This window comes from Limanda limanda, chromosome 1, assembly GCF_963576545.1.
Source record: "Limanda limanda chromosome 1, fLimLim1.1, whole genome shotgun sequence".
NCBI classification, from domain to species: domain Eukaryota; kingdom Metazoa; phylum Chordata; class Actinopteri; order Pleuronectiformes; family Pleuronectidae; genus Limanda; species Limanda limanda.
Genome location: NC_083636.1, coordinates 30,773,889 through 30,797,478, shown reverse-complemented (window position 1 = coordinate 30,797,478; position 23,590 = coordinate 30,773,889). Strand labels below are relative to the sequence as shown.

The following is a 23,590-nucleotide window of genomic DNA, read 5'->3' as shown; positions in this document are numbered from 1 at the left end:
ACAAAGTTTGAAATGTGATTTTAACACGTTTATCTCCACCAGTTGACACCACTCGAGTTATGCTGGGCAAGGACGGAGGCTACATCAACGCCAACTTTGTCAACATGTCGGTGAAGGATGAGAACTTCATGTACATCGCCTGCCAGGGACCTTTGCCCACCACTCTGGGCGACTTTTGGCAAATGGTTTGGGAGCAGAAGTCCAACGTGATCGCCATGATGACCCAAGAGGTCGAGGGCGGCAAGGTGAAGTGTCAGCGGTACTGGCCGGACACGTCGAGGACGGCAGAGATGGTGGACGACAGGTTGCAGGTCACGCTGATCAAAGACCAGTATTTGGACAACTTTGTCATCCGACTCATTGAGCTCAAAGACGTTCTGGTAAGCTCATGTCAATTTAAGTTTTACATTTTTCTTCTAATAATTCGAAGTTCTTACACATGTCTAATGTGTGTGCTCCCTCCTCAGACTAATGAGACCCAGCTTGTGACTCATCTGAACTACACGGGATGGCCCGACCACGGGACGCCATCACAGCCCGAGCAGCTGCTCACATTTATTTCCTACATGAGGCACGTTCATCGGTCGGGGCCGATAATCACACACTGCAGCGCCGGCATCGGCCGCTCAGGAACCCTCATCTGCATAGACGTGGTTCTGGGTCTCATCAGTAAAGATGCCGATGTAAGTTTTACTGTCTTTACCTTGTTTACTAACATCTTCCATTATATTCTTATTTGTTCTGTTCAAGATGATAAGAATCTTTTTTGTTTTGTAGTTTGATATTTCAGATGTCGTCAGGAACATGAGACTTCAGAGGCAGGGAATGGTCCAGACAGAGGTGATTTTTTTTTAAAGTTTTTTTAACCCTTAACCCTTCTGTGCTCTCTACTAGGGTTGCAAAGGGGTGGAAAGATTCCAGTAAATTTCCGGAAACTTTCCATGGGAAGTTTAACTCGGGAATTTTGGGAATTTTGAAAAAAAAAAAAAATACGCAAATTAAACGCGGAGCAATAAAAACATCATTCAAAACTCTACTTTTAAAGATGTATGGAATGCAGCACACACTGCACGTTGATTTTCAACCCTCCACTGTGCATTCTTCCATCACATGCACAGATAATTCCCAGCATCCTTCACACTACAGCAGGGCTGTTGAGGCCTGCTGTAGTGTGCAGGACGAGTCAGGTAAGTTTCGATGATATTACTGGGGAATATAGCATGCTGATTGAGGATTGTTCATCTGTTCATCTAGCCTATTTCCATACGTTTATCCATCAATTGTAAAATATGTTTACAGAAGATTCCAATTGTTTGGCCAACTATTTATATCTCTGGCATTGCATTAGCGTTTTTTTACAAACTTTTTTCTCATCTTATTCTACAGAACAATGCCACGTGCACTATCTCATGTGTGGAAGCATTTCACCTCATCCAATGTAGAAGGAAAGGCTGTGTACATTTGCAAATACTGTGCAAAGACCTATGTTAAGAATGACACAACGATGCAGAAGCATATAGTCAAGTGCCCAAAGTTTCCTCAGGGCTTAAATCAGCCTATGACAAAACAAAATGTTTATATTTATGTCTGTATATGAAAAGGTAAATACAGTTAGTATAAATTACCCACAACATTTCCAGTTTATTCCCGTTTATTCCCGTTAATTCCCGTATATTCCCCTTTATTCCCCTTTATTCCCGTTAATTCCCGTTAATTCCCGTATATTCCCGTTAATTCCCATGGAAAGTTTCCAACTTTGAATATTCCCGGAATTTTGCAACCCTACTCTCTACACAACTATATTTTGGTTTTAAATAAATAAATACCTCCAGCGGTGAAGGCAAATACCAACACGTTCCCCCTTATCGTTGGTCGGAGTAAAATTCTTAACCTTACTTTTCAACATTGCTGCACCTTGTATGTAGTATTTTCTGTAACTAGGCAACAAACTGCAGAGTACGTAATCAGCTTCTTGTTTACACCGACACACACATACCCAGTGTTCATGAATAATAATAAACTTAATTTATACAGTACTTTTTACGAAACAGATTTAAAAAGTGCTTCACATATAAATAAAAAAACTTTAAATACATGCAGTGCAATATTACAAATTTAAACAAGTTAATGCAAGATAAAATGGATGAAATAAAGTTTAAAGAGATAATAACAATAAATATGATGTATTTGTTATGTGTCTTAATCTCATTATACCCTCGGTTTACTTTTATTTGTGTGTATTGATGATCTATTGTGAGAGCTCCTTGGGTGCTCACAAAGGCACCATGAAATAAATTGTTTTATTAGTTAATATTCATTATTAGTATGGAGGAAGCCTTTGACTTTTTCACACATTTGTCCTCTTATTTTCCCACAGGACCAATATATCTTCTGCTATCAAGTGATCCTCTACGTCCTCAGATGCCTTCAAGCAGAGGAAAGCATCTCAGGATAGTAGACGCCACATATCGACACCGCGTCCTGGGCGACTGTTACCACCAGAGAAAACTAAAATGCAGAGTTGACACAGGCAGAAATTGCCAAATTTACACTACATGTTTTTAAAATGCCTTAAAATGTTCGGTTCCTCGAGAGGAAATCCTTTTAAGAAGTCTATATTTTTATGTTTGCTTTTTTGAGTTTTCTCTCTTTGGCTGCTACTCCCTCTCAATGCATTTACGAGAACTGCTGATTGTATTTCCTGTTGTCACATACAAGAGAACACTTATGTTTTTTTTTCAATTCTTGGATATTCTAAAATAATTATAAAAGTGATCAATGATCTCATATTTTATGTGGAACAAATTTGTACTTGTGTATTATGAATCCTATTTTAATGCTGGAACATGCCTTGACAGAATACTATGTCAGTATTTGCTTTGTAAATCTATTTTACAGTAATTGCTCACTGCCTGAGGTAAATGATGAAATTAAAAGTGTACATATTCATCTCCTGAAAATTAAACTGGATACATTTTAAATGGTACATAGCAGACATTTTCATTTAAAAAGAAAAAAAATTCTTCTTTTTTATCACTTTATTGCACTTCACCTTTTGAAATACTTTTGAAAAAATACAATGAAACATGAGCCTTATGCCATTCATGCTTTGCAGAGAAGTTTCCATCCCTTTTCAACCTTGGACATCCAAACGTTCTAAAAACATAATCCTTACACATCTCACATGAGGAGGAGAAGCTGCAACTTGTGCTCATTTGAAAGGGTTGACACAGTATCATAAAAGGAGCTCCAGGAAACGTTTGCTGCCACTTTGAGAGGGGGAACTAGTGGTAGCACACTAGTACCTAATAATTATTAGCATTACTTAGATTTAAAAGGAAGCTGATAAAGTAAAAAACAAAGAACTATGCTGATGTAGTCAGATAAATGTGGACTTTAAATTGTAACTATAGTTTGAAGTTTTTTACTGCATTATATTGAAATGTGTTATTTTAGCAAGCAGGTTATCTGTGGTGGATTTCCCTCACACACAGTGACTCAGTCTCATGTAAATGACAGGAGAAGTTTGCAGTTAATGATAGAAATAAAGATGAATTTACTTCCTGTCACACAGAACATAAAGTAAAGGCCCTTGTGCCCAACACAGCTCAACATACATTTATTTGTTTAGTATATTTTATACACTGCCTATGTGTAGATATCATGAGCTATGAATCTTACTGTCGATTAACATATATTCTTCAAAAGTGGCTCTTAAATTGACGGCTCCCAAAAACAACCATGATAATTTAATCACCAGTTCACTTATACTTTACAGGCACCTGTGTGGATGTATATGTATTGATTACACATAGTTGTCCTGAATTAATCTACACTTTGAAGCTATTTGATGGACGACTGGAATGTAATTGGCTGGGAATACTGTAGCAGAGAGCATATGTAATTTCTACTTAAGTACATATATTTGACAGCCTTACTTAAAAATAACTTTTATCTATATATATGGATTTTAGATACTGGATGATTTAACATGCTTTAAAAACCTATTGTTAGAGAATAACTCAGTAGTTTCCAGCCTTGGCTTCTGCGGCCTACAAGAATCACAGTGTGGGACACATTTAATTTAATATAATTCTGAAAATTCATGCAAAACCTTCTAGTTTATATTCGGTGATCAAATAAATTACATATTGTTGCCATCAACTAGCACAAGGAGTAAGGGTCACTCATTACTCATTAATCAAATCAACATCCGGCCTCCTGAACTTTTACTTTGAAGGTGAGCTGGCTCTCTGTCCCCCTCTGGATGTTCTCGTTAATTTAGCTTCTCAAGTTGACTTCCACTTCATGCACAGACCAGGTGAGGCCTCACTACTGCACGAATCTACAACAACAACAAATCCCTGGATCTTTGCTGCTTAATTTCCAAGCAGTCTGCTGCTTCTTGTTTCCATGTGATGTCCTGAGGCTGCCCCCTGCTGGCTGCTGGGTTCCTCTGCTGCTCTTGCTTGGTTTGTGCAGCTTGTGATTAACTAAAGTTGTCCATAAAAGAAAATCTTTATCATCCTTCAAGGGCAATTTGATGTACAACCAGCAATCAGTGCACGACAAAAATAAACCAATATATACAATGTAAATAAAACATAATATAAAAACCCTATAGACTAAGTAGCAGGGGAAAATTACCTTTTTTTAATGTTGTAATCATATACTACTTATTTTATTGACTTTATAACAATGCATCATATTTCGTATTGTATGTGTTTTCAAATTCTGAATTGGCAAAGTTAGCAGTGGTGAAAAAACGAATTCTCTGGTGCAAGAGAGGACATCGAAGAACCAACCTAAAGATCTTGAGAGAAAATGTTGACTTCCATGTTCTTCACTCCACGGTGTGGTAGGAGAGATCCTGTACAAAGACGGATTAGGCCCCAACGAACAATCCAGAAGTTTGACTTTCAAGACTGGACTTACGGACTTTGAAGTGAGTTATTTGTGAACACTTTATTTTATTTTATTTATTTCTGTTTATATTTTAGGGGAAATTGTTGCTTAATTCTACTGTCAAACAAACTTGAACTGCAGCTTGTGTTTAAATACAAGTTCATTTAAAGAAATCCTGTTGTGTAATTCTCATCACTGATTCTCAAGTCCAGGGCTCCTACTGACCTAGAATCTCCTATCCTGGTCCACATAAACAGTCATTGTAGTGTAACCAACGGTTACACCAGTCACGTTAACTATGCTACAGGACGGTTTGAAGCGCCAAGATTCAAACACACACTCATTCACAAGATGAGATTGTCTTCTGGGACAGAGTTGTTCTTCTGTTTGTCATACTTTGCAGCGATCATATCGATCCACGTATTTAATCCCTCTTCTTCTTATTCAGCAAAATGGATCTCCTGTTGTTCATAGTCTTCAGACATCATATCGATCCACTCATCTTCTCCCTCTTCTTCTTCAACAGAGCGCATTTCCTGTTTTTCATACTCTGAAGCCTTTATAGCGATCCACTCCTCTAAACCCCCGACTCTTGGAACAGAGCTTTTGGCAGCAGTGGAGACTTCATCCATGCTCTTCTCCTGAGACATTGGTGAATAACACTCTATAACTGGATCCTTCCTCGATATCTTTGGCTTTGCAACTAATAAGGAAAACAAAAGGTGGATATCAGCAAAGTGTAATTTGGCCATTTCATCTTGAATATAAGAAACCAAGGACATTGCTGTTGAATTGTTTGCGTTGTCTGTTTGTCGTTGGTGATTTTTCTGCAGTTTTTCTGTGAGAAGAGACATAAAACAACAGGGATCAAAATGAGCACTGGCTGGACACTGGTACCTGGTGAGGAGGCCTGGAGGTTGTCTAGCGGTGGATAAACACCTGGCAGGAAAGAATAGGCTTCATACACCCCCCATTTAGCAAACTCCTCAGGATCGAATGCTTCAAACTCTTCATCGAAACAAAATGTCCTCTCCTTTATTTCCTGTTCTTTTGAGACAGAGCTGTCAGAAGGACGTGTGTTATCTCTGTTATTAAATGGGGTTTCAAGTGAAGAAGGCTGCACTGGATCCATCCTTTATCTCTTTGGCTTTGTAACTGTGAAAAAGAAAATGAAAGGTTGATATCAGCAAAGTGTAATGTAACCATTTCATCAAAAATATCAACGAATAAAAACAGCTTCTCTTTATTCCACCATGTCACCTGCCCAGTTCCTTTTTTCTTTATTAACCAGTATTTACCTTTCTTACAGGATAATTTTAGTCTTCGGCCTGTGTTGCAAATATGTGTGTTAGTATCTGCTGTTTTTTGATTTGCTATATTCCTTTATAGCTATTCTTCCTTTATCAATGTCATCAAAGGAGCCTTCTCTTGTGTGTCTTTAATCCAGCTCTCCTAAATGAAGAAGGCTTCTTTGATGACATCAAAGAAGGAACACAAATACTGAACATTAGATTCTATACTGTGCGCAACCTTAAAAATCCAAACCTTAGAAATCATATTTCAACCACCCACGTGTGGGCTTGGTTAATTAGTATTTTGGGAGATAAAATCTCTCCCCACTAGTGTCATACTCACTCTGTCTTTCAAGGGTTATTTTACCTTCATGGTCTCATATGTTGCAACACAGATGTGTTCTTTGAGTCACTACAACACGTACTGCGCAGATGGGCACAATTGTAGGATTTCAATACACATTAAAGTGAAATGTTTGATATTCGCCACTAGATGGTGCTGCATTGACACAGAACTTGCACAATACTCACCCTTAGTGATGGCCCTTCAATGAAAGAAACAGAAGAAGCAAACTGACCAGAGAAATGTTTACAGACGATTCCAGTTGTTTGGCTAACTATGTATATCTCTGGCATTGCATTAGCGTTTTTTTACAAGCTTTTTTCTCATCTTATTCTACAGAACAATGCCCGTGCACTATCTCATGTGTCGAGACATTTCACCCCATCCAATGTAAAAGGAAAGGCTGTGTACATTTGCAAATACTGTGCAAAGACCTATGTTAAGAATGACACAACGATGCAGAAGCATATAGTCAAGTGCCCAAAGTTTCCACAGGGCTCAAATCAGCCTATGACAAAACAAAATATTTATATTTATGTCTGTATATGACAAGGTAAATACAGTTAGTATAAATTACCCACAACATTTCCAGTTTATCCCTGTTAATTCCCGTATATTCCCGTTTATTCCCGTTAATTCCCGTATATTCCCGTTAATTTCCGTTAATTCCCATGGAAAGTTTCTAACTTTGAATATTCCCGGAATTTTGCAACCCTACTTGTACCATAAGTAACATAAGGTTTTTAGTTACATTGTTTAGTGTCTGTGTGTTGGGGTGAAATTAGTATTATTTAATCATCAATATTATTGTTGTTATATTTGTATATGGATAAAAAAAGCAGTCACATGCAGATGACTCAGCAGTAATCTAATAATGTCTGTACTTTTCTCAATTTCTCTACTTCTTATTCTTATTATTTATAATAATAATGTGTCAGTCAGAGGGACTTAATCTCTACTGAACTCAGTCCATGGAGTTACAATGGAACTATGATTTTCTCAGCCATAGGATGAAGCTCTGATATAAAACCAAGCTTGGAGGACTCCGCATGAGTGTAACTCTCACAAAGACTCATACATGATTGTGTAAAACTAAACTGAATGCTATCAAGTATTTCAAATCAAACTTGTTACAATAGGTTTCGATCAAAACTCAGACCAGGACGTGATTAGAGGAATCATTTAATTTTATTATTTATACGTGCAGATATTAAAAACAACATGAGTTGAGCCAAAGTGCTTTACAATCATAATTAGTAGGACAACACCAATTTTGATAAAAAACATGATACGTACAATCTTTGAGGTTAACATTATTAAAAAGATACTTTGTAAAATATAAACAACAGATTGACTGAGATTCATACAGTCACAAGGTAAGATTGTATAAAAATAGTAAAATCTAATAAAAAAACAGCAAGAGTCAGTGGAGAGGAGCACAGCTGCAGATGTGCTGTGAGGGGAGGAGGCTCAAACTGCTCCTTATCATGAAGTTCTCCATGAAGGAGCAAAGCGGGGAGGACGGCCACTTCCTGCAGAGACCCCACTGACAGTCTTAGACGATCTCCTCGGGCTCCTCTTCCTCTTTTTTCCCTGTAAACAAAAAATAAATACTTTAAACATTCTATCTGACGTCAGCTGATAAAAGCTCAGTGTAACATCATGTATAGTAACAATGTGAATATGTATGAGTTGTATGGGAGCAGTGAACTTACATAATTGTCCCTTGACGAGCTGAGCAGTTGCCAATCATTCTCTTTTTTTCCATCAACTACTTAATCTATTTTAGAATAGTCTGATTACATAAGAATTCTGAGTTTGCTTTGTTTCCAGGGGAAAATGCCTGAGATTAGTTCACATTATTATTTTTGCTTAGTACTCACGCTTTCCCTTGCAGGTAGTTCAAAGATGGAGGGATTAGCTTTCAGTCATGTTGATAATTAGAATAAACATTAACTTAATAATACTATTTTATATGAAAGCAGTCACAATTGTTTCAGAGACTTGTATCACTGTCCTGTTACACACTTAAGTTAACTCTTTTACTCAGGTGAGCTGCTGCCATGACGACTCTGGACGATAAGATCCTGGGAGAGAAGCTGCAGTACTACTACAGCAGCAGTGAGGATGAGGGCAGTGACAACGAGGAAGAGGAAGGGTCGAAGAAGACCATCAGGGACGCTAACGTGGCTGAGCCAGAGATCGACTACAGCGCTGATGGAAGTGCTGTTAACACAGGTATCAGCTATTACAAATACAGACCAGAACTGAAACTAATGATAATTTTGTTGTTAGTTAAGTGCCCTTTAGTATTTAGAATTTTTTTTAAGGTTTTGTCCAATAAATATATGCAGGTTACAGTGATTTAAAACAGACAAAAAATACTATGCTTCATATAATATCTGAAATGTCAACAAAATCTATACTAATGCTATCATCAATTCTGATCATGCATTTATATGGAAATCATATTTATTTAGAATATGGTTCATGTTTACAGTAGTTAGTATGATGACAGTGACACCGGCTCTTCCTTCTCAGGACCGAAGGGCGTGATCAATGACTGGAGGAAATACAAGCAGCTGGAGGTGGAGCAGAAACAAGAGCAGAAGAAGGAGATGGAGAGACTGATCAAGAAACTGTCGATGACCTGCCGCTCTGACCTTGACATGGAAAAGGACAGCGACAAACAGAAAGAGCTGCAGGAAAAAATTAAAGGCAAAGTAAGTAGGATGGGGAAGAGATAGAAACATGTAAAAAGAAATGCTTGTTGATAGTGTCAAGTTGTTACTTTTGGACCGAACCAGACTGGTTGCATTGTCCCAGATGTCTCTGTTAAACTCTTGCGAACAAGAACTTCTAATGAAATGTGAAACAATTACTTGAACTAATCACTAATAGCTACTGTTTTTCTTCTATACAGATGACAATGCAGGCGTACAATATGCTCCAGGAAGGCGAGGATGATGAAGATTTCCTCCAGCATTACCGTATGCAGCGCATTGAAGAGATGCGGCGCCAGCTCTGCCGCTTCGAGCAGGTCCAGGAGCTCGTCTGCGGCGAGGACTTCCTGGAAGCTTTAGACGAAGAGGATAAAAGCACGCTGGTCATGATCCACATCTACGAGCCGGAGGTCCCGGGCTGTGAGGCCATGAGGGGCAGCCTGATGTGTCTGGCTCAGGAATACCCACTGGTGAAGTTCTGCAGCGTCCGCAGCTCGGCCATCAGCACCAGCGCACTGTTCAGAGACAGCGCTCTGCCCGCTCTGCTTGTATACAAAGGAGGAGACCTGATCGGCAACTTTGTGCGGCTCACAGACCAGCTCGGGGAAGATTTCTTTGCTGTGGACGTGGAGGCCCTGTTGCAGGAGTACGGCCTGCTGCCTGACAAGGCCCAGGTGGTCGCCAAGACGGTTCGCAATGGAGCCATCATACAGACCATTGGGAGTGATGAGGACTCTGACCTTGATATAGACTAGAGCCACGCTATCTTAAATATGTTGTATGCTTGGGAATAGTGTACCTGCAGTCTGCATGGACAATACGTCATTCATACATATTTATGCAAACCCCATGTGATAAGGGACTGAGCCAGATTTGTCATTTACTCTTCACACAGCAACATCCTAGAAACACTGAAGCAAAGTGAAGATTAAATGCACAGAAATCATGGTCAGGTGGGCGTTAATCATTCCATGGTAAATATGATTTATATTTAATGATAGTAACAATAGCCATTATTATTATCAAGGACCTGTTGTTAAGCACGGTGTGAATGCTGCATATGTAGGTTAAATATTTTATTTGAGCTCTGGCTGTCAACTGTTTATTTGTTGTGTTAAGGAACCTGTGTGTAGGATCTAGTGGCCACTAGTGGAGGGGTTCCAGATTGCAACCACCTGAGTACACCTCTAATCCCCCCTTCAAAACGCCAGTGTTTGACTTGTCCTCTCTGGGTTACTGTAGAATGTGGTGGTACAACACAAGAGGACTCTCTCTTTATGTGGACATATTCTTAGTTTCAAGTGATCTTGCACAAGAAAAAACCTTATAATTTATTCTTAGATCCCCCTAAATTCTTTCACACTGTACCTTTAAAACACACTTCCCTGTTTTTGATCCACGTGCATCCACTTTGTATCATCTGTGTCACTCTGTCGAATATGAAACATTCAACAATCCTCTGACTTTAAGTTCATTTTATAACTTTTATATGTGCTGTAACATTTCAAATACTAAGAATAATAAAGTGTAAAGTCTTTGGACTCAGTGACTGTTGCATCTTCATTATCAGAGTTGTGAAATAATGCTTGAATAATAAAACTAAAGCAACTGCAATCAATGTGTCATGTGAAAGGTCAGAGCACCATTTCTTCCTGATGGTGTTTCAACACAACTATCAATTTTCAGCATCTGTGTCTGCGTAAATATCCATAATTTACTGTTCTCTTGCACATCCACTATACAAACTTCATGATTTGAGATTATTGTCATAGCTTCTCCTGCTGCCCCCATGTGGCCAAACAATTATATCCACAATGAGTGGTCAGTTAATTCAACAACATATGAGTGAACAAAAAAAGTAACACACTGAACTGCCTGAGTTTGCCATTTATTGTATTCACAGATCAGTTCAAACCAATATCTACATTTTTAAAGCATTGATTCTCTTTGCTTATTGATTCCTAAAAAAATATACACTTTTTCTCAACATATATATATATATATATATTCTCATTAAGTTACAATTTTACTCTCTTAATATTACGACCTTGTTCTCAAAGTCTCCGCTTTGTTTGTTCATAATAACCTTTATGCTATGTCAAGCATACAACATATTTAAGATAGCGTGGCTCTAGTCTATATCAAGGTCAGAGTCCTCATCACTCCCAATGGTCTGTATGATGGCTCCATTGCGAACCGTCTTGGCGACCACCTGGGGCTTGTCAGGCAGTAGGCCGTACTCCTGCAACAGGGCCTCCACGTCCACAGCAAAGAAATCTTCCCCGAGCTGGTCTGTGAGCCGCACAAAGTTGCCGATCAGGTCTCCTCCTTTGTATACAAGCAGAGCGGGCAGAGCGCTGTCTCTGAACAGTGCGCTGGTGCTGATGGCCGAGCTGCGGACGCTGCAGAACTTCACCAGTGGGTATTCCTGAGCCAGACACATCAGGCTGCCCCTCATGGCCTCACAGCCCGGGACCTCCTCGGGCTCCTCTTCCTCTTTTTTCCCTGTAAACAAAAAATAAATACTTTAAACATTCTATCTGACATCAGCTGATAAAACATCAGTGTTGCATCATGTAGAGTAACAACATGAACATGTATGAGTTGTATGGGAGCAGTGAACTTACATAATTGTCCCTTGACGACCAGCCAGGGTAGAGCTGGCTGTGGGTCTCTCTCAGCTTGTCAGATTCTGCATAATATGTCTGCTGCTGCGTTTGAGAGAGTGCCTTCCACTGTGGACACACAACATGTCAGTTAACACTAGTGCACAAAGCAACACACAACCACACGCAACTGCAGGCTGACAAGTGCACAAACACAATATGAACAGATCCAGAGGTTTAAGAAGTGTTGTCTTAGACGCTGCTCGGTGAGGTGAAGTTTGTGTTACACAGAGTCTCAAAGACACTTACCATCTGTCCAATGATGGTGTTAACAGCCGCACAACCGGAGTTTTTGAGGTCGGCCAAAACTTTGGGCCTCTGCTCCTGCCTAAACAGCATGAAGGCATTGGGCGGCTTCTTCACATACTCCTCTTCCTCTTCTATCACCCGCTTTCTCTTTCTGTGGGGAAACAGAACAAAACAGACAGAGAGCATGAATTACCACTGTGTAAAAGTTTGAGGAAAGAAACTAACATGTTAGCTGGGACCTTGGTGCACAAGTCAATATAAATAAATGAAATATAAGACGACTGGGAACCAGACTTACTCTGTAATGCGGGCGTTCACTGGAGGAGGAACTCTGTCTCCTGGAGCCCCGTAAATCACCTTTTGATCGCTACAGAAACACAATCAGACACATTAGATGACAGATAAAAGTAGGGTTGAAGATAAAAACAGAGCCTTGTAGGTGTGTCTATGTGTGTGAATGTGTGTGTGTGCCTGTACTTACAATACTCCAACAGGTCTCAGCCTCACCTTCACAAAGCAGGTTTAGTGAAAACTCTGAGTTAGTTAACCCTGAGATGAGGGAAACTCTGGTTTTTCAGTTTCACAAAGCCAGTTCAGCTTTACTCTGAGTCAGTTACCCTGGCAACATACTCCGTGAACCTAACCTGCTCGCTGGCAGGTTTTCTTCAACTAACCCCGAGTTTCTCCTGCTCTTAAGTTGAAGCCTGCAGACTGAAGGCAGTGGCAGACATGGCGTGTCCTTTTATTGAAGAGCCAGTTGATGTCGAGGCACAGATACTCCGCAGACATCTCCACCGGGAGAGGATTATTAGACCCCGATTGGATGTTTTATCATTCCCTGATGAGTATCTGTTTGAGCGTTTCCGTTTCTCTGCATCATCTATAATTTATATAAACGATATTCTCAGCCCTCACATCGCTCACATGACGCATCGTGGACATGCTCTCAGTTCCGAGCAAATTCTTTGTATTGCACTTCGTTTTTTTGCCAACGGCAGTTTTTTGTATAACGTCGGTGATGCAGAGCATGTGTCCAAGGCAACTGTCTGTCGGGCTGTCCGAAATGTGACACTTGCACTGAAACGGCTACTATGCACGTTTGTAGTGTTCCCAAGTCACAGACCCACCAGACTTCTCAAAGAAGAGTTCCACAGAATTGCAGGTATCAGTCTAAGCAGTAATTCATTTATGTCATAAAGCTTTGAGACTTGAAGCACTAATCAGTCAATTTGATATATTTTAGGGTTTCCAGGTGTGATTGGCTGCATAGATGGCACTCACATTCCTATCATCGCTCCTTCAATAAATGAAGGAGATTATGTGAATAGGAAATCTGTCCACAGCATTAATGTGCAGGTAGGCCTAAATAGTAGCCTTTAACATTCCAAATTAAATACACTACACCATACAGCTAATTACTGTTCTCCACTGTGAAGATCATATGTGATGGAGCCCACATGATTAACAATGTGGAAGCGAAGTGGCCTGGGTCTGTGCATGACTCACGAATGTTTCGTGAGTCGACACTGAGTGCCAGATTTGCCGGTGGTGAGTTTATATATATAATTTATATACAGTATATAGTTATATCCTATGATCAAATATTTTGTTTCCTCCTATTGCAACTGAAACAAACTGTATCTTGTATTATCATAGTAGAGTTCGATGGTTACCTACTCGGAGACAGAGGGTACCCCTGCCAGCGCTATCTGCTGACCCCTTACCCTGACCCTGAGCCTGGCCCACAGCGACACTACAACTTGGCTCACTGCAGGACACGAGCCAGAGTGGAGATGACCATCGGGATACTCAAGGCCCGGTTCCAGTGCCTTCGTAGGCTCAGGGTCACCCCAGAGAGAGCTTGTGACATTATAGTGGCATGTGTGGTTCTCCACAACATTGCCACTATTAGAGGAGAACAATGTCCTACTCTTTCCCCCTGTGATCCAGGTATTAATCATACCCCCCCCTGCTGATACACGAGATGGAAGAGCTGTTAGAGACATGATATGTGTCAATCATTTCTAACTGACCCATCACCTCCCCAATGTTCAAGAACGACAATATGCATCTCATTTTATGAGGTCTTCTTTATTTCCTAGAAGGACAAATTTTGTACAGTTGTTAATCCTTTGTTGTTGAAACAATTAAAAAACATCCACCTGTGGGCACGTCACCCACCTTTAACTGATGGTCCAGCAGTTGTATTTCCTTTTCTGTTTTGGTGATCTGCAGCCTTATGTGCTCCATTTCTAGGTGTGATTTGTTTATTTGAGATTCTAAATATACCTTGTAAAGTTGTTTCACAGGGAGCTATAGGAACATAAATGACATTGAATTTCAGTGCCATGTCTATTTAGTGTCATTGTAAGTTGTGGGTCAATGCTGAACAACATCTTACTGAGGTAAGCTGTGCTGTGGAGGTTGATGGACCTTCTTCCCCATTGTAATTTCCAGCATGGCTCTGTTAGAGAGAAAGAAGTTGCAAGTTGTATTGTGGAACAACAGGGCCTCTCTGCATCTTCCCTCTCTGTGGCAGCTGATAAGGTTTCTTCCTCATCCTCCTGTAATGAAACAGAATGTGTGTGTTATATTCTACCAATTATGAAAAATCTGTGGAATATTAAGAGTACTTACAACAGCATGGAGGTCTGTTATGGCAGAAGGCTCAACGAGACAGATTACACCATCAGTAACTGGTAGAAAATGAAGATTAGACAGTTGATGATTACCCAGAAAAGTGCCCCACCTAATTTAAACACAATTTTTCAAACTCTGAGTCACCTTAAAATAGATTGATATCTGAAAGCAAAAGCAGCCAATTGCAAAGAACTGTAGCTTACTGCTACAAGAAAAATCAGTGTGCCAACTAAGTTGTGTCTAAGATGAATGGGTGGCCATTACTGAGCGAACACTAGAAAAAGGATTAACGTACATGCCATTCATTTGAATAACTTACCTCTTATGTAGGCCCCTGTGACCTGTGGCGTGGGTGGGTCCGATGAACTCCCCCCAGAGATGCCCTCAGCAATGGGTCGTCCACTGTTCTGACTGAGGGCCATCTTTTCAGCCTCTGTGAGAGGTGGTGGTGGTGGACCGCCACCTGTTTTGCGGGCCTCAGCCTTTTTTCTGTTGGCTATAATGGAGGTCAAATTTAAATACATACAGAAAACACAACTTTGGAGACTTGTATGTATAAAAGGCATTTAGGTGTTGCTTTCATAGAGACAATATTAAATACTGGCAGTGTTGGGATTTCTCTTTTTTTTGCAGATTTCCCTAATTACTTAAATATATCCATCACATGTTGAATGTAGCCACTAAATGCTGTTTAATGAGGGCAGGCTAAACAACATCACAATTGCTTGTACTTTATTATACCTTACCTGTTTGAACTACATTTTTATATTTCATCTTTAGCTGCTGCCAAGTCCGTTTGGTGCCTGTTGGGTTGCACCTGTGCTCACAGACACACATATGGAATATAATTGTTGAATAAGTGGAACATTCAAGACAAAACATTTCTTTTTTGTCACCACTTGTTGCCATGGTGAATCATGTTATCTGTGTTCCATTGATGAAGGCTTTTTATATCCTCATGCACAAGCTTCACTCAGGGTTACCTTGACTCTGAGTTGATTGAACTAAGTGTTATCACCTGTTCTGAAACCGAAAACTTAGAGTTTGACAGCTCAGAGTTGCTCAACCCAGAGTTAAGGTTTTAACTCAGAGTTTGTTGAACCTGCTTTGTGAAACGGGCCCCAGGTGTTTGGTTTGAGTCTCTGTTTGCTATACGTGAAAACACAAAAACAGGAGGTCAGACAAACTGCATCCTCTGTGTCATCAGTCAAAAACACAACTTGCACATATTTATACCAGACCCTTGTATTATAATCATTTCATCTTGACATTGTCAATGTGACTCCCCTCAGTTAAAACACAAACACAAGGCGTTCCTTTTGGTCACTGGCATTTGTTTGCAGACAAGCATGTCGTGAGATAAGTAAGTAAAATATATACAAAAACACTTTTAATAATTACTCAGGTTCAACTCGGGCATTGCATAGCAAGTACAAACTTAACTTCACATATGACACATAGAAAGAATACAGGTTATTTAACTTAAAGATAGTCAACCTTTAAACAATATTTGAAACATAAATAGGTTTTCATCTTGAAATTGTGTAAAGCCCACTAGCATATTACCCAGATAACATATTAGGCCATTATCACATTAGCCCGATAGCATATTAGACGATAAGCATATTCGATCGTTAGCATTTTAGCCCGCTAGCATACTATCACATTAGCCAGCTAGCATGTTATACGATTTGCATATTCGACCGTTGGGATTTTAGCCCGCTAGCATATTATCGCAATAGCCCGCTAGCATATTAGACGATTAGCATATTCGATCGTTAGCATATTATCACAATAGCCCGCTAGCGTATTATCTCATTAGCATATTCGACCCTTGGGATTTTAGCCCGCTATGGGGATGTTGGGGGGGGGGGGGGGGGGGGGGGTCACAGGAGGCTTCTTCAAAAGTAAACATCCCTAAGAGAAGCTAGACTCACAGTAATATGCTCTCTTAACAGGTTTGGCTGCTACGAGCTGTCGTTTCTGTGTTAAAGTCTCTTTCGGACCCGGGTATTGATCCAGTTCTTGTGAATCTGTCTCTAACCTGCAGTTAGGACGAGGGATGTCAGGAGAATTTTACCTGTAAATCAATGCTAAACTCGCTTTAATGCATAACGTGTCGCACAACAACGCGTCACTCACATGCGTCCGCAACTACTGTATAACCCTCAGAATATGCGCAAGCACATTAAACTACCGTAAAGGACATCAAATAATGCACTTTTGGAATCTTAGATAATCTAACCGTGGTAACGAAATTGGCATCGAGAATCGTGTTATTTTACTGGTATTGGCACCGACTACTGAATTTTTGGTATCGTGACACCCTGTGTTAAAGTGTCTTTCGGACACGGGTGTTGATCCAGTTCTTGTGAATCTATCTCTAGCCTGCAGTTAGGACCTTACCTGTGTCTGGCAGTGCACGGGGCCGGGCTGCAGGAGGCTCTGCTGCAGGTACATCCGTGGAGCGACCAGGTCAGAGAGGAGATCCTCCATCAGCTGCTGCGGGCAAATCACTGGAGCGACCAGGTCAGCGCAGAGATCCTCCAGCAGCTGCTCCAGGGTGAGGCCTGTTCCCTCCAGGGGGAGGTATTGAGCAGGGGTCTCGTCCAGGGGGAGGTATTGAGCAGGGGTCTCCTCCAGGGGGTTAAACCAGTCGTCCATCGGGTTGGCCTGAGGAGGAGTCGGGTCGACAAGGTATCCAAAGATCAGCCTGCTCAGGTCCAGCTCATTGTAAGTGTCCATGTTAACAAACTGGTTAACACGAGCTCCACAGGTGATATGACCCAAATGATGCTAAACGCCAATTTATAGTCCCGGTGACGCGCTAATTGCGTCACCTTGAGTATTTCAGAAAAATACACCAAGCTGTTTTTTTTCAAACAGCATCACATATTATATATGTATTATAACACCTATCAATACTTTTACTGTCGTAAGTAGTAGTCAATTAATGATCGAGGTACACTTTACAAATATATATATATAAATATTCCATATGTATTTGTAAAAAAAATAAACATAATATAAAAACATACTACATTATATTACAAATAACTGTTACACACACAATATTAAATATTTTCACAAGATTAATCTCACACATTCAAAACATAAACTCAATATAATCACAACACAGCTATGATAATGAAGTGTTTTTTATTCATGGTTGTAAAACAGACAGAACCAAAAGAGAAGTGGAAGTTTTAATTCTGTAGATGTTTAATGCTGAGACATTTAAATTGGAAGTAGCTCCGACAGAACACAAATCAGCATATCTGAGGGGTAAAATAAAATAAACGTGTGGTTTACTCAGATGAAAACTATGAATAAAAGGACTTTACTATAATCATCAGCACACGAAAGCTAAAATTAAATAGAAATCAATTAAAAGGAGTCATTAGTCAGGACAGTTCACGCTCTAAACACTCTACACATGCAGTCCTTGCGGAGCTCTAAGCTTATATGTAACTCTGTAGGTAAAACACCTGCAGTGAACAAACACTGAGGTCTGTAATCACCTCAGAGTAGGTGAAGTTTCCTGTTAGTGTTTTCTTTCACTTCACCATGAGTTAGACTGACTGATGACTAACCATTCGCTTACACAGGATGAATAAACAGGGTTAGGAAGCAATGCACGGAGGTGGCCTTGGTATTTATGCCCTGTAACCTCAAGCACAACTCAACTGCAGTCACACTAATGATTACACACGTGAGAAAATAAAAATGTGAACTGCTTTCTCCAGTGTGCGTTTACTGCAACTGGAAACACACAAGTAATTAGTGACAAAGTCGGTTTGCTCAGAGTCGAGCTGCACACAGGAAAGTCCAGTTCTGAAGTAGGATTAATCATGCAGCTTCGTGAACGGCGACATTGTCATTTATATGCTCCCCCGCATCTGTATCTACGTCTGTGATGGACTGTGATCACTGTGCGACAGTGGTTTATGAACGAGCAGGTTCACAGTGCTCTCTCACAGCAAGTCGTTATGGCTCAATCTACTTTGTGAGAAAAAGCGCAAGAGGTTTAAAAGAAAGAAGAAAAACAAATGGATGTACCCGAGAACAAAGTTACACCTATTCTCACACAATACAAAGCATATCTGTCTTTTTCTGCCTTTCAAAGAAACAGAGTGAAATCAGGGGGTCAATTGAAAACAAAGTCAAGTCAAGAACCATTTATAGCAATAAATGAAAAAAAAAAAACTAAACTAAGATTTTCTTTACACATTCCTTCATACTAAAGACTTAAGAGCCAGAAGCAAATACATCATCAACCCCTGTGATTAATCGACAAGCACAGCGCTCTCTTACACTTACAGGGATCATTCACACTGCAGATGTGGGTTTATAATGAAGTTGGTTATTGAAATGATCCACATCATCTTCAGACCTATATATGATGCCTCTTCTGTGCTGAAACGTTTTTTAAAAAAAGATTTTTACTTATTCGACATACCTCTGATGTGACTCAGCTGGAATGCAGATCAAATATTGGATTATGAAGACGTTAATATGGATTCTGTGTGATTACATTTTCCATGGCTAAATGATCCGCTGAAAATATCTCAACTGAGTTTCCTGCTAACATGTGATTAAAATAGATGCACAGCTTCAGAGGTTAAATTAGCACAATGCAATTCGGAGTTCTCTTCATCAGCGTTAACCTCCAGTCACATGAGAGGGTACAAGCTTCTCTTTCAGTGTATTTTAAAGACACTTACACATTTTTTATACAATCCCAATACATTCTAGTGGTTACAACAGTTTAGTAATTCTCTGCTTTTCTTAAAATACAAAAAAAACTGAGGGTGATAAAACCCTGAAACCTCACATCGAGTCTGTGGGCCTGTAGTAAGAGACATGCGTGAAAGGCCAGACTGAAGACTGAATGCATCTCTCACAACTTAAAGCCTCTAATGATTAAAAACCTTTATGCAATCATTTTTACACTGTATACAAAATTGGCACGCACTAACGAGGAAAAATAGGTTAATAAGCCAGCGACAAAAATGATATCATAACAACAAAAAGCGTAACTGTGTGTAACTGTGGCTTGCTCGAAGGGTGATACCATAGTGGACAAAAAGCAGAAGTGAGAAGCGCTCAGCCTTGAGGACTGCGCAAACGCTCCCCAATCTAGGATTCTGTCTTTTTTTTGTTTTTCTTTAGGAAGGAAGGAGTGCGGAACTTCTTTTTCTTTTTGGAGGGTGATTTGCTGGGAGACTCGTCCCCCTCCTGGTCGCCGGCGTCCGCGGCTCCCTCGCCCTCGGCTGCGTCTGCGGTGGCGTCTGGGGGGGCAGGGGCGGAGGCGAGGTCTTCGGCAGGAAGCGCTGGGGCGTCGGAGGGGTCGTCGGGCGTTAAATCTGGAAGGGTCTGTCTCAGGGTGGCTGCATCGCTCTCGTCTTTATAGGTTTGGTCAGGCAAGGAGTCTGGTGGAGGGGAAGATGGAGAGATATTGATTTTAGAGAACAAAGGGATGGAACTGTGCTGCTGAGCGTACACATCGGCGAGGCTAATACACTCCGACCACTGGATCAGCTGGAACATCCACAGGATTTTCTACCTATCAAGCCTCCACTTGTCCACACAACAAGGCTTCTTTCATTCAGAGCATCCATGAGACTGTTATACAGAGATCATTTAAAGACATCGGTTCTGAGCTACAAAAAGATGTAATTAAGTGATCTTCAGTTTAAAAGAGTCTTAGACCACGAGATTTGAATGTTTCCAGACGCAACTCTTCTGCTAAAAGGACATTTCTAAAAACACACTCGACTAAATTAATCAACCTGACACCTCAAGCACCTTCAACTCAAAAGCCCAACCAAGATTCATTATTTCTATTACAAAGCAGACATTATTCTTTCACTGCATTTTGGATTTACCTTCATTTTACCAGGGAAATCCTAATGAGTGCAGTTCCCTTGCTCATTTGCACCCTGTGTACAAACAAACATAAGTAAGCAATATTCAAAAACTGAAATGTTTTCTGTGATTGTAATTTTTAAAAAGCCGCACAAGTGAGTTCACAGTTCAGAGAGGTGATAAAAGGTCAATTAAGTCAAAGCTGGCAAAGCCGAAAAAGAGCAATAACTTAATTATATTTGGACATGTCTTCATTCTTCTGTCTATCCACAAACAAATATACAAAAGCTAAAGTTTAAACTTAAGTAGTTTCATTAACAAAAGAGCCCAAACAATATGGATTTTTGGGGGCCGATGCCAAAACCAATATTAGGGATTGGTAATGATATGATAAAGAAACATATTTGGTTTATATTTCATTATTACTGTTCAGTACATAAATGCACATCTTTACTCCATCGTTTATTCTGTGCTTAAAATAAAATAACGGCGCATATTGACAAACATAAACAGAGATACTAATATCTTTTTAAAAGACTAAATTGGTCGGGCTCCGTTTAACTATATCAGGGGTGTCAAACTCAAATACGCAGTGGGCCGAAATCAAAAAATTGCTTCAAGTCGAGGGCCACATGGGTTCAACGTTTATTGAAAACTTATTGAAAGAACCTTAGTGCACATATTGAACCTGGAACTAACAAGGCCTATAGAGTATGCCGATAAAACAACATTAATTATGAAAAAAATGAAATACAAATAATACATAAATAAATATAAAAGTAATAAAATCAGTTTCATTAATTGCTTTCTGGCTCTATCTGCAGTATTTCCAGAGTAATTTCCAGCGAAAACATTTTCTACAGGCAAACAACAGCCAAAAATAATTGACTTCAAAGAAAAATCAAATATCCTGTAGTAGCAAGAGAAAAACAAGTTTTCCTGCAGCATCTGCGTCTCCCACCAGCGCGGGCCAAATGTGGCCCGCGGGCCTTGAGTTTGACACATGTGAACTATATGAATTTGTGTATTTAATGCCAGACTTCAGAAACCTGTAGTTTTGTACCAGCTTTGATTTAATTAGGCTTTTCTAGTCGTTATCAACATCTAGTTATTAAAGCAATTGCCTCATCCTTTAAAACAAACTTCCAGAGCCAAAGCAGTGAGTTAAAGAAGCAACAGGTGGTAATCCAGCATGTCTGGATCAGTAGAGCTCTGGAGATCAGTTGCTAACACAGCATTCACATCACTGCTGAAGGCTCACACCGTGCTGTCATGTGCAACACAACTACAGCTCAGATCAGTTCCTATTTCGCTCACAAGACCTGAGACAACGACACTCTTCATCTGTCATGTATGTCAGAGCAGAGATGAAGCCAAAAATACATACACAGATAAAATGGAGGCTGAACCTCACACAGCCAAGCTTCAGGCCTCAACCGCCTACAAAGCTAAACACCAACAGTGAGTCTGAGCAAAGCCAATGAAAAGCCACACTGACATAAAGCACTGATGTACCTGGTAAAGGACGCCTCTGAAAGACAAACATTCAAAACACATTTTACAAAACGTTACCTGTATTTTTCCACGAGACAGAAATATACATACAGTCATAGGACATTGATAGAATGTGCACGTGTGCTAAAGAGGTTGGTTAATCTGACAGTGAATCGTTGGCGGGAAGAAAAGAGAACTTAAAAAGTTTGGTGGGTTGTGAGGTTTACTTCGGAAACATCCTACATTTATAGTTTAAATCAGACAGGAAGGCATTCCATCCACAAAGTGTTTATAAAGATGGACGGCATGACTGCTATTCAACTGCTCATTGTTCCGGTAAGTTTGGTTTAATTGGCATTTGATGCTATGAAAATAGGATGTAATGTCATAATTGACGGCTGAGACTGACTCGTGATAAGTCAAGATCCTTTTCCCTGGTTGATATTTTGGCTTCATTTCAGGACAGTGGCAGAATGTGAAGACATGTCATCCATCTTTAGGTAAAGTCTATGATCAGTCCTAAAAAAAACTTAGCAGTATCACTTCTTCTTGCAATTGCATTAAAACTGAGTATGAGAAATGGAGGAGCTCTGAAGAAAACAAATTCTTTGAAAACGTGTGAGCATCTGATCCCTCTCATGTTGCTAAGTATGGATTCTCAACTGGATGTGTTCTCCTGTTGACTATGTATAAACTGGCATTTTCAAGTAGTACCAGGAACATGTATTGCAAAATGCTGAATACAAATTATGTTTGAAACACTGAATCCACCACTATTTCTCACAATAAGGAGGTAATAGATGTTCTGAATGTACAATTCAGCGGCTTTGGCTGAAGCTCCTCAGAAATAAACTATAGAACATGAAATTATTGATTGATTTATAGTGTTTTTCCGGACTTAAGATTGTTGTTGATAGCTGATAGATCCATTGTGATGTTGTGTAGTGACTTTGTGTGTTCGATTCATTTGATGCGGACAAATAACAAGTGAACAAACACTTGCTCCCACAGAATAATTTTGCTCTCTCTCTGAATGGAGGATCTGTGTTTTTAGGTATACGTGAAAGACTGGATGTGAGCTTTTACTTAAGATGGCACCTATTTAAATGATTTGGGATCTACTTTACCAGAACTTCCTCTCCACTCTGCTCTTAATGACCCAGTCTGTACAGCGGTGGCCTGTATTCCAAGGTGTCTGCTTCAGGCCACTTCTCATTTCAAAGGGAGTGATCTGTCCATAGTAAGAAGACTACAGGGTTTAAAGTGTGTGTATGTGTGAATGAACAGTCGCTGGCTTTAATGAATGTGAAAATCTAATTAGTGATAGTTTTCCTCTCAGCCTGGAAGCATCTCCAATTGAAGACACACTGGACCAAAGGATTGACAGGTGTCAGTCAGAAACTCCAGGGT

At 40.0% G+C, this 23,590-nt stretch overlaps 4 protein-coding genes and 1 long non-coding RNA gene across 5 annotated transcripts in view; 3 read left to right on the top strand and 2 right to left on the bottom strand.

The window, feature by feature from the left end:
- The window catches only part of ptpn13 (protein tyrosine phosphatase non-receptor type 13), a 44,926-nt gene extending 41,963 nt beyond the window's left edge, over window positions 1-2,963 (top strand). Inside the window, exons 46-49 of the mRNA XM_061076831.1 lie at window positions 43-380; window positions 468-683; window positions 778-840; window positions 2,378-2,963. Of these exons, the coding sequence (XP_060932814.1) occupies window positions 43-380; window positions 468-683; window positions 778-840; window positions 2,378-2,455 (695 nt within the window). The 3' untranslated portion in view covers window positions 2,456-2,963. The remainder of the gene's footprint in view (window positions 1-42; window positions 381-467; window positions 684-777; window positions 841-2,377) is intronic.
- A 5,640-nt stretch (window positions 2,964-8,603) lies between these two features.
- LOC133009357 (phosducin-like protein) lies at window positions 8,604-10,175 on the top strand. The gene is made up of 3 exons (XM_061076842.1): window positions 8,604-8,778; window positions 9,082-9,263; window positions 9,464-10,175. The coding sequence occupies exons 1-3, from the start codon at window positions 8,604-8,606 to the stop codon at window positions 10,016-10,018; spliced, it is 912 nt and encodes a 303-aa protein (XP_060932825.1). The 3' UTR covers window positions 10,019-10,175.
- Window positions 10,176-11,191: 1,016 nt separating this feature from the next.
- Window positions 11,192-12,806, bottom strand: LOC133004638 (transcription factor 7-like 1-B). The gene is made up of 5 exons (XM_061074148.1): window positions 12,796-12,806; window positions 12,477-12,545; window positions 12,179-12,329; window positions 11,891-11,998; window positions 11,192-11,768 (listed from the first exon to the last, which is right to left on the bottom strand). Exons 1-5 carry the CDS (start codon window positions 12,804-12,806, stop codon window positions 11,718-11,720), a joined length of 390 nt encoding a protein of 129 aa, XP_060930131.1. The 3' UTR covers window positions 11,192-11,717.
- On the top strand, window positions 12,712-14,154 carry LOC133004537 (putative nuclease HARBI1). The gene is made up of 4 exons (XM_061074037.1): window positions 12,712-13,340; window positions 13,422-13,534; window positions 13,615-13,726; window positions 13,835-14,154. Exons 1-4 carry the CDS (start codon window positions 12,908-12,910, stop codon window positions 14,152-14,154), a joined length of 978 nt encoding a protein of 325 aa, XP_060930020.1. The 5' UTR covers window positions 12,712-12,907.
- Window positions 14,155-14,250: 96 nt separating this feature from the next.
- Window positions 14,251-14,638, bottom strand: LOC133005349 (uncharacterized). The gene is made up of 2 exons (XR_009678366.1): window positions 14,580-14,638; window positions 14,251-14,491 (listed from the first exon to the last, which is right to left on the bottom strand). It is a non-coding gene; the product is annotated as an uncharacterized LOC133005349 (long non-coding RNA).
- Window positions 14,639-23,590: the final 8,952 nt, after the last annotated feature.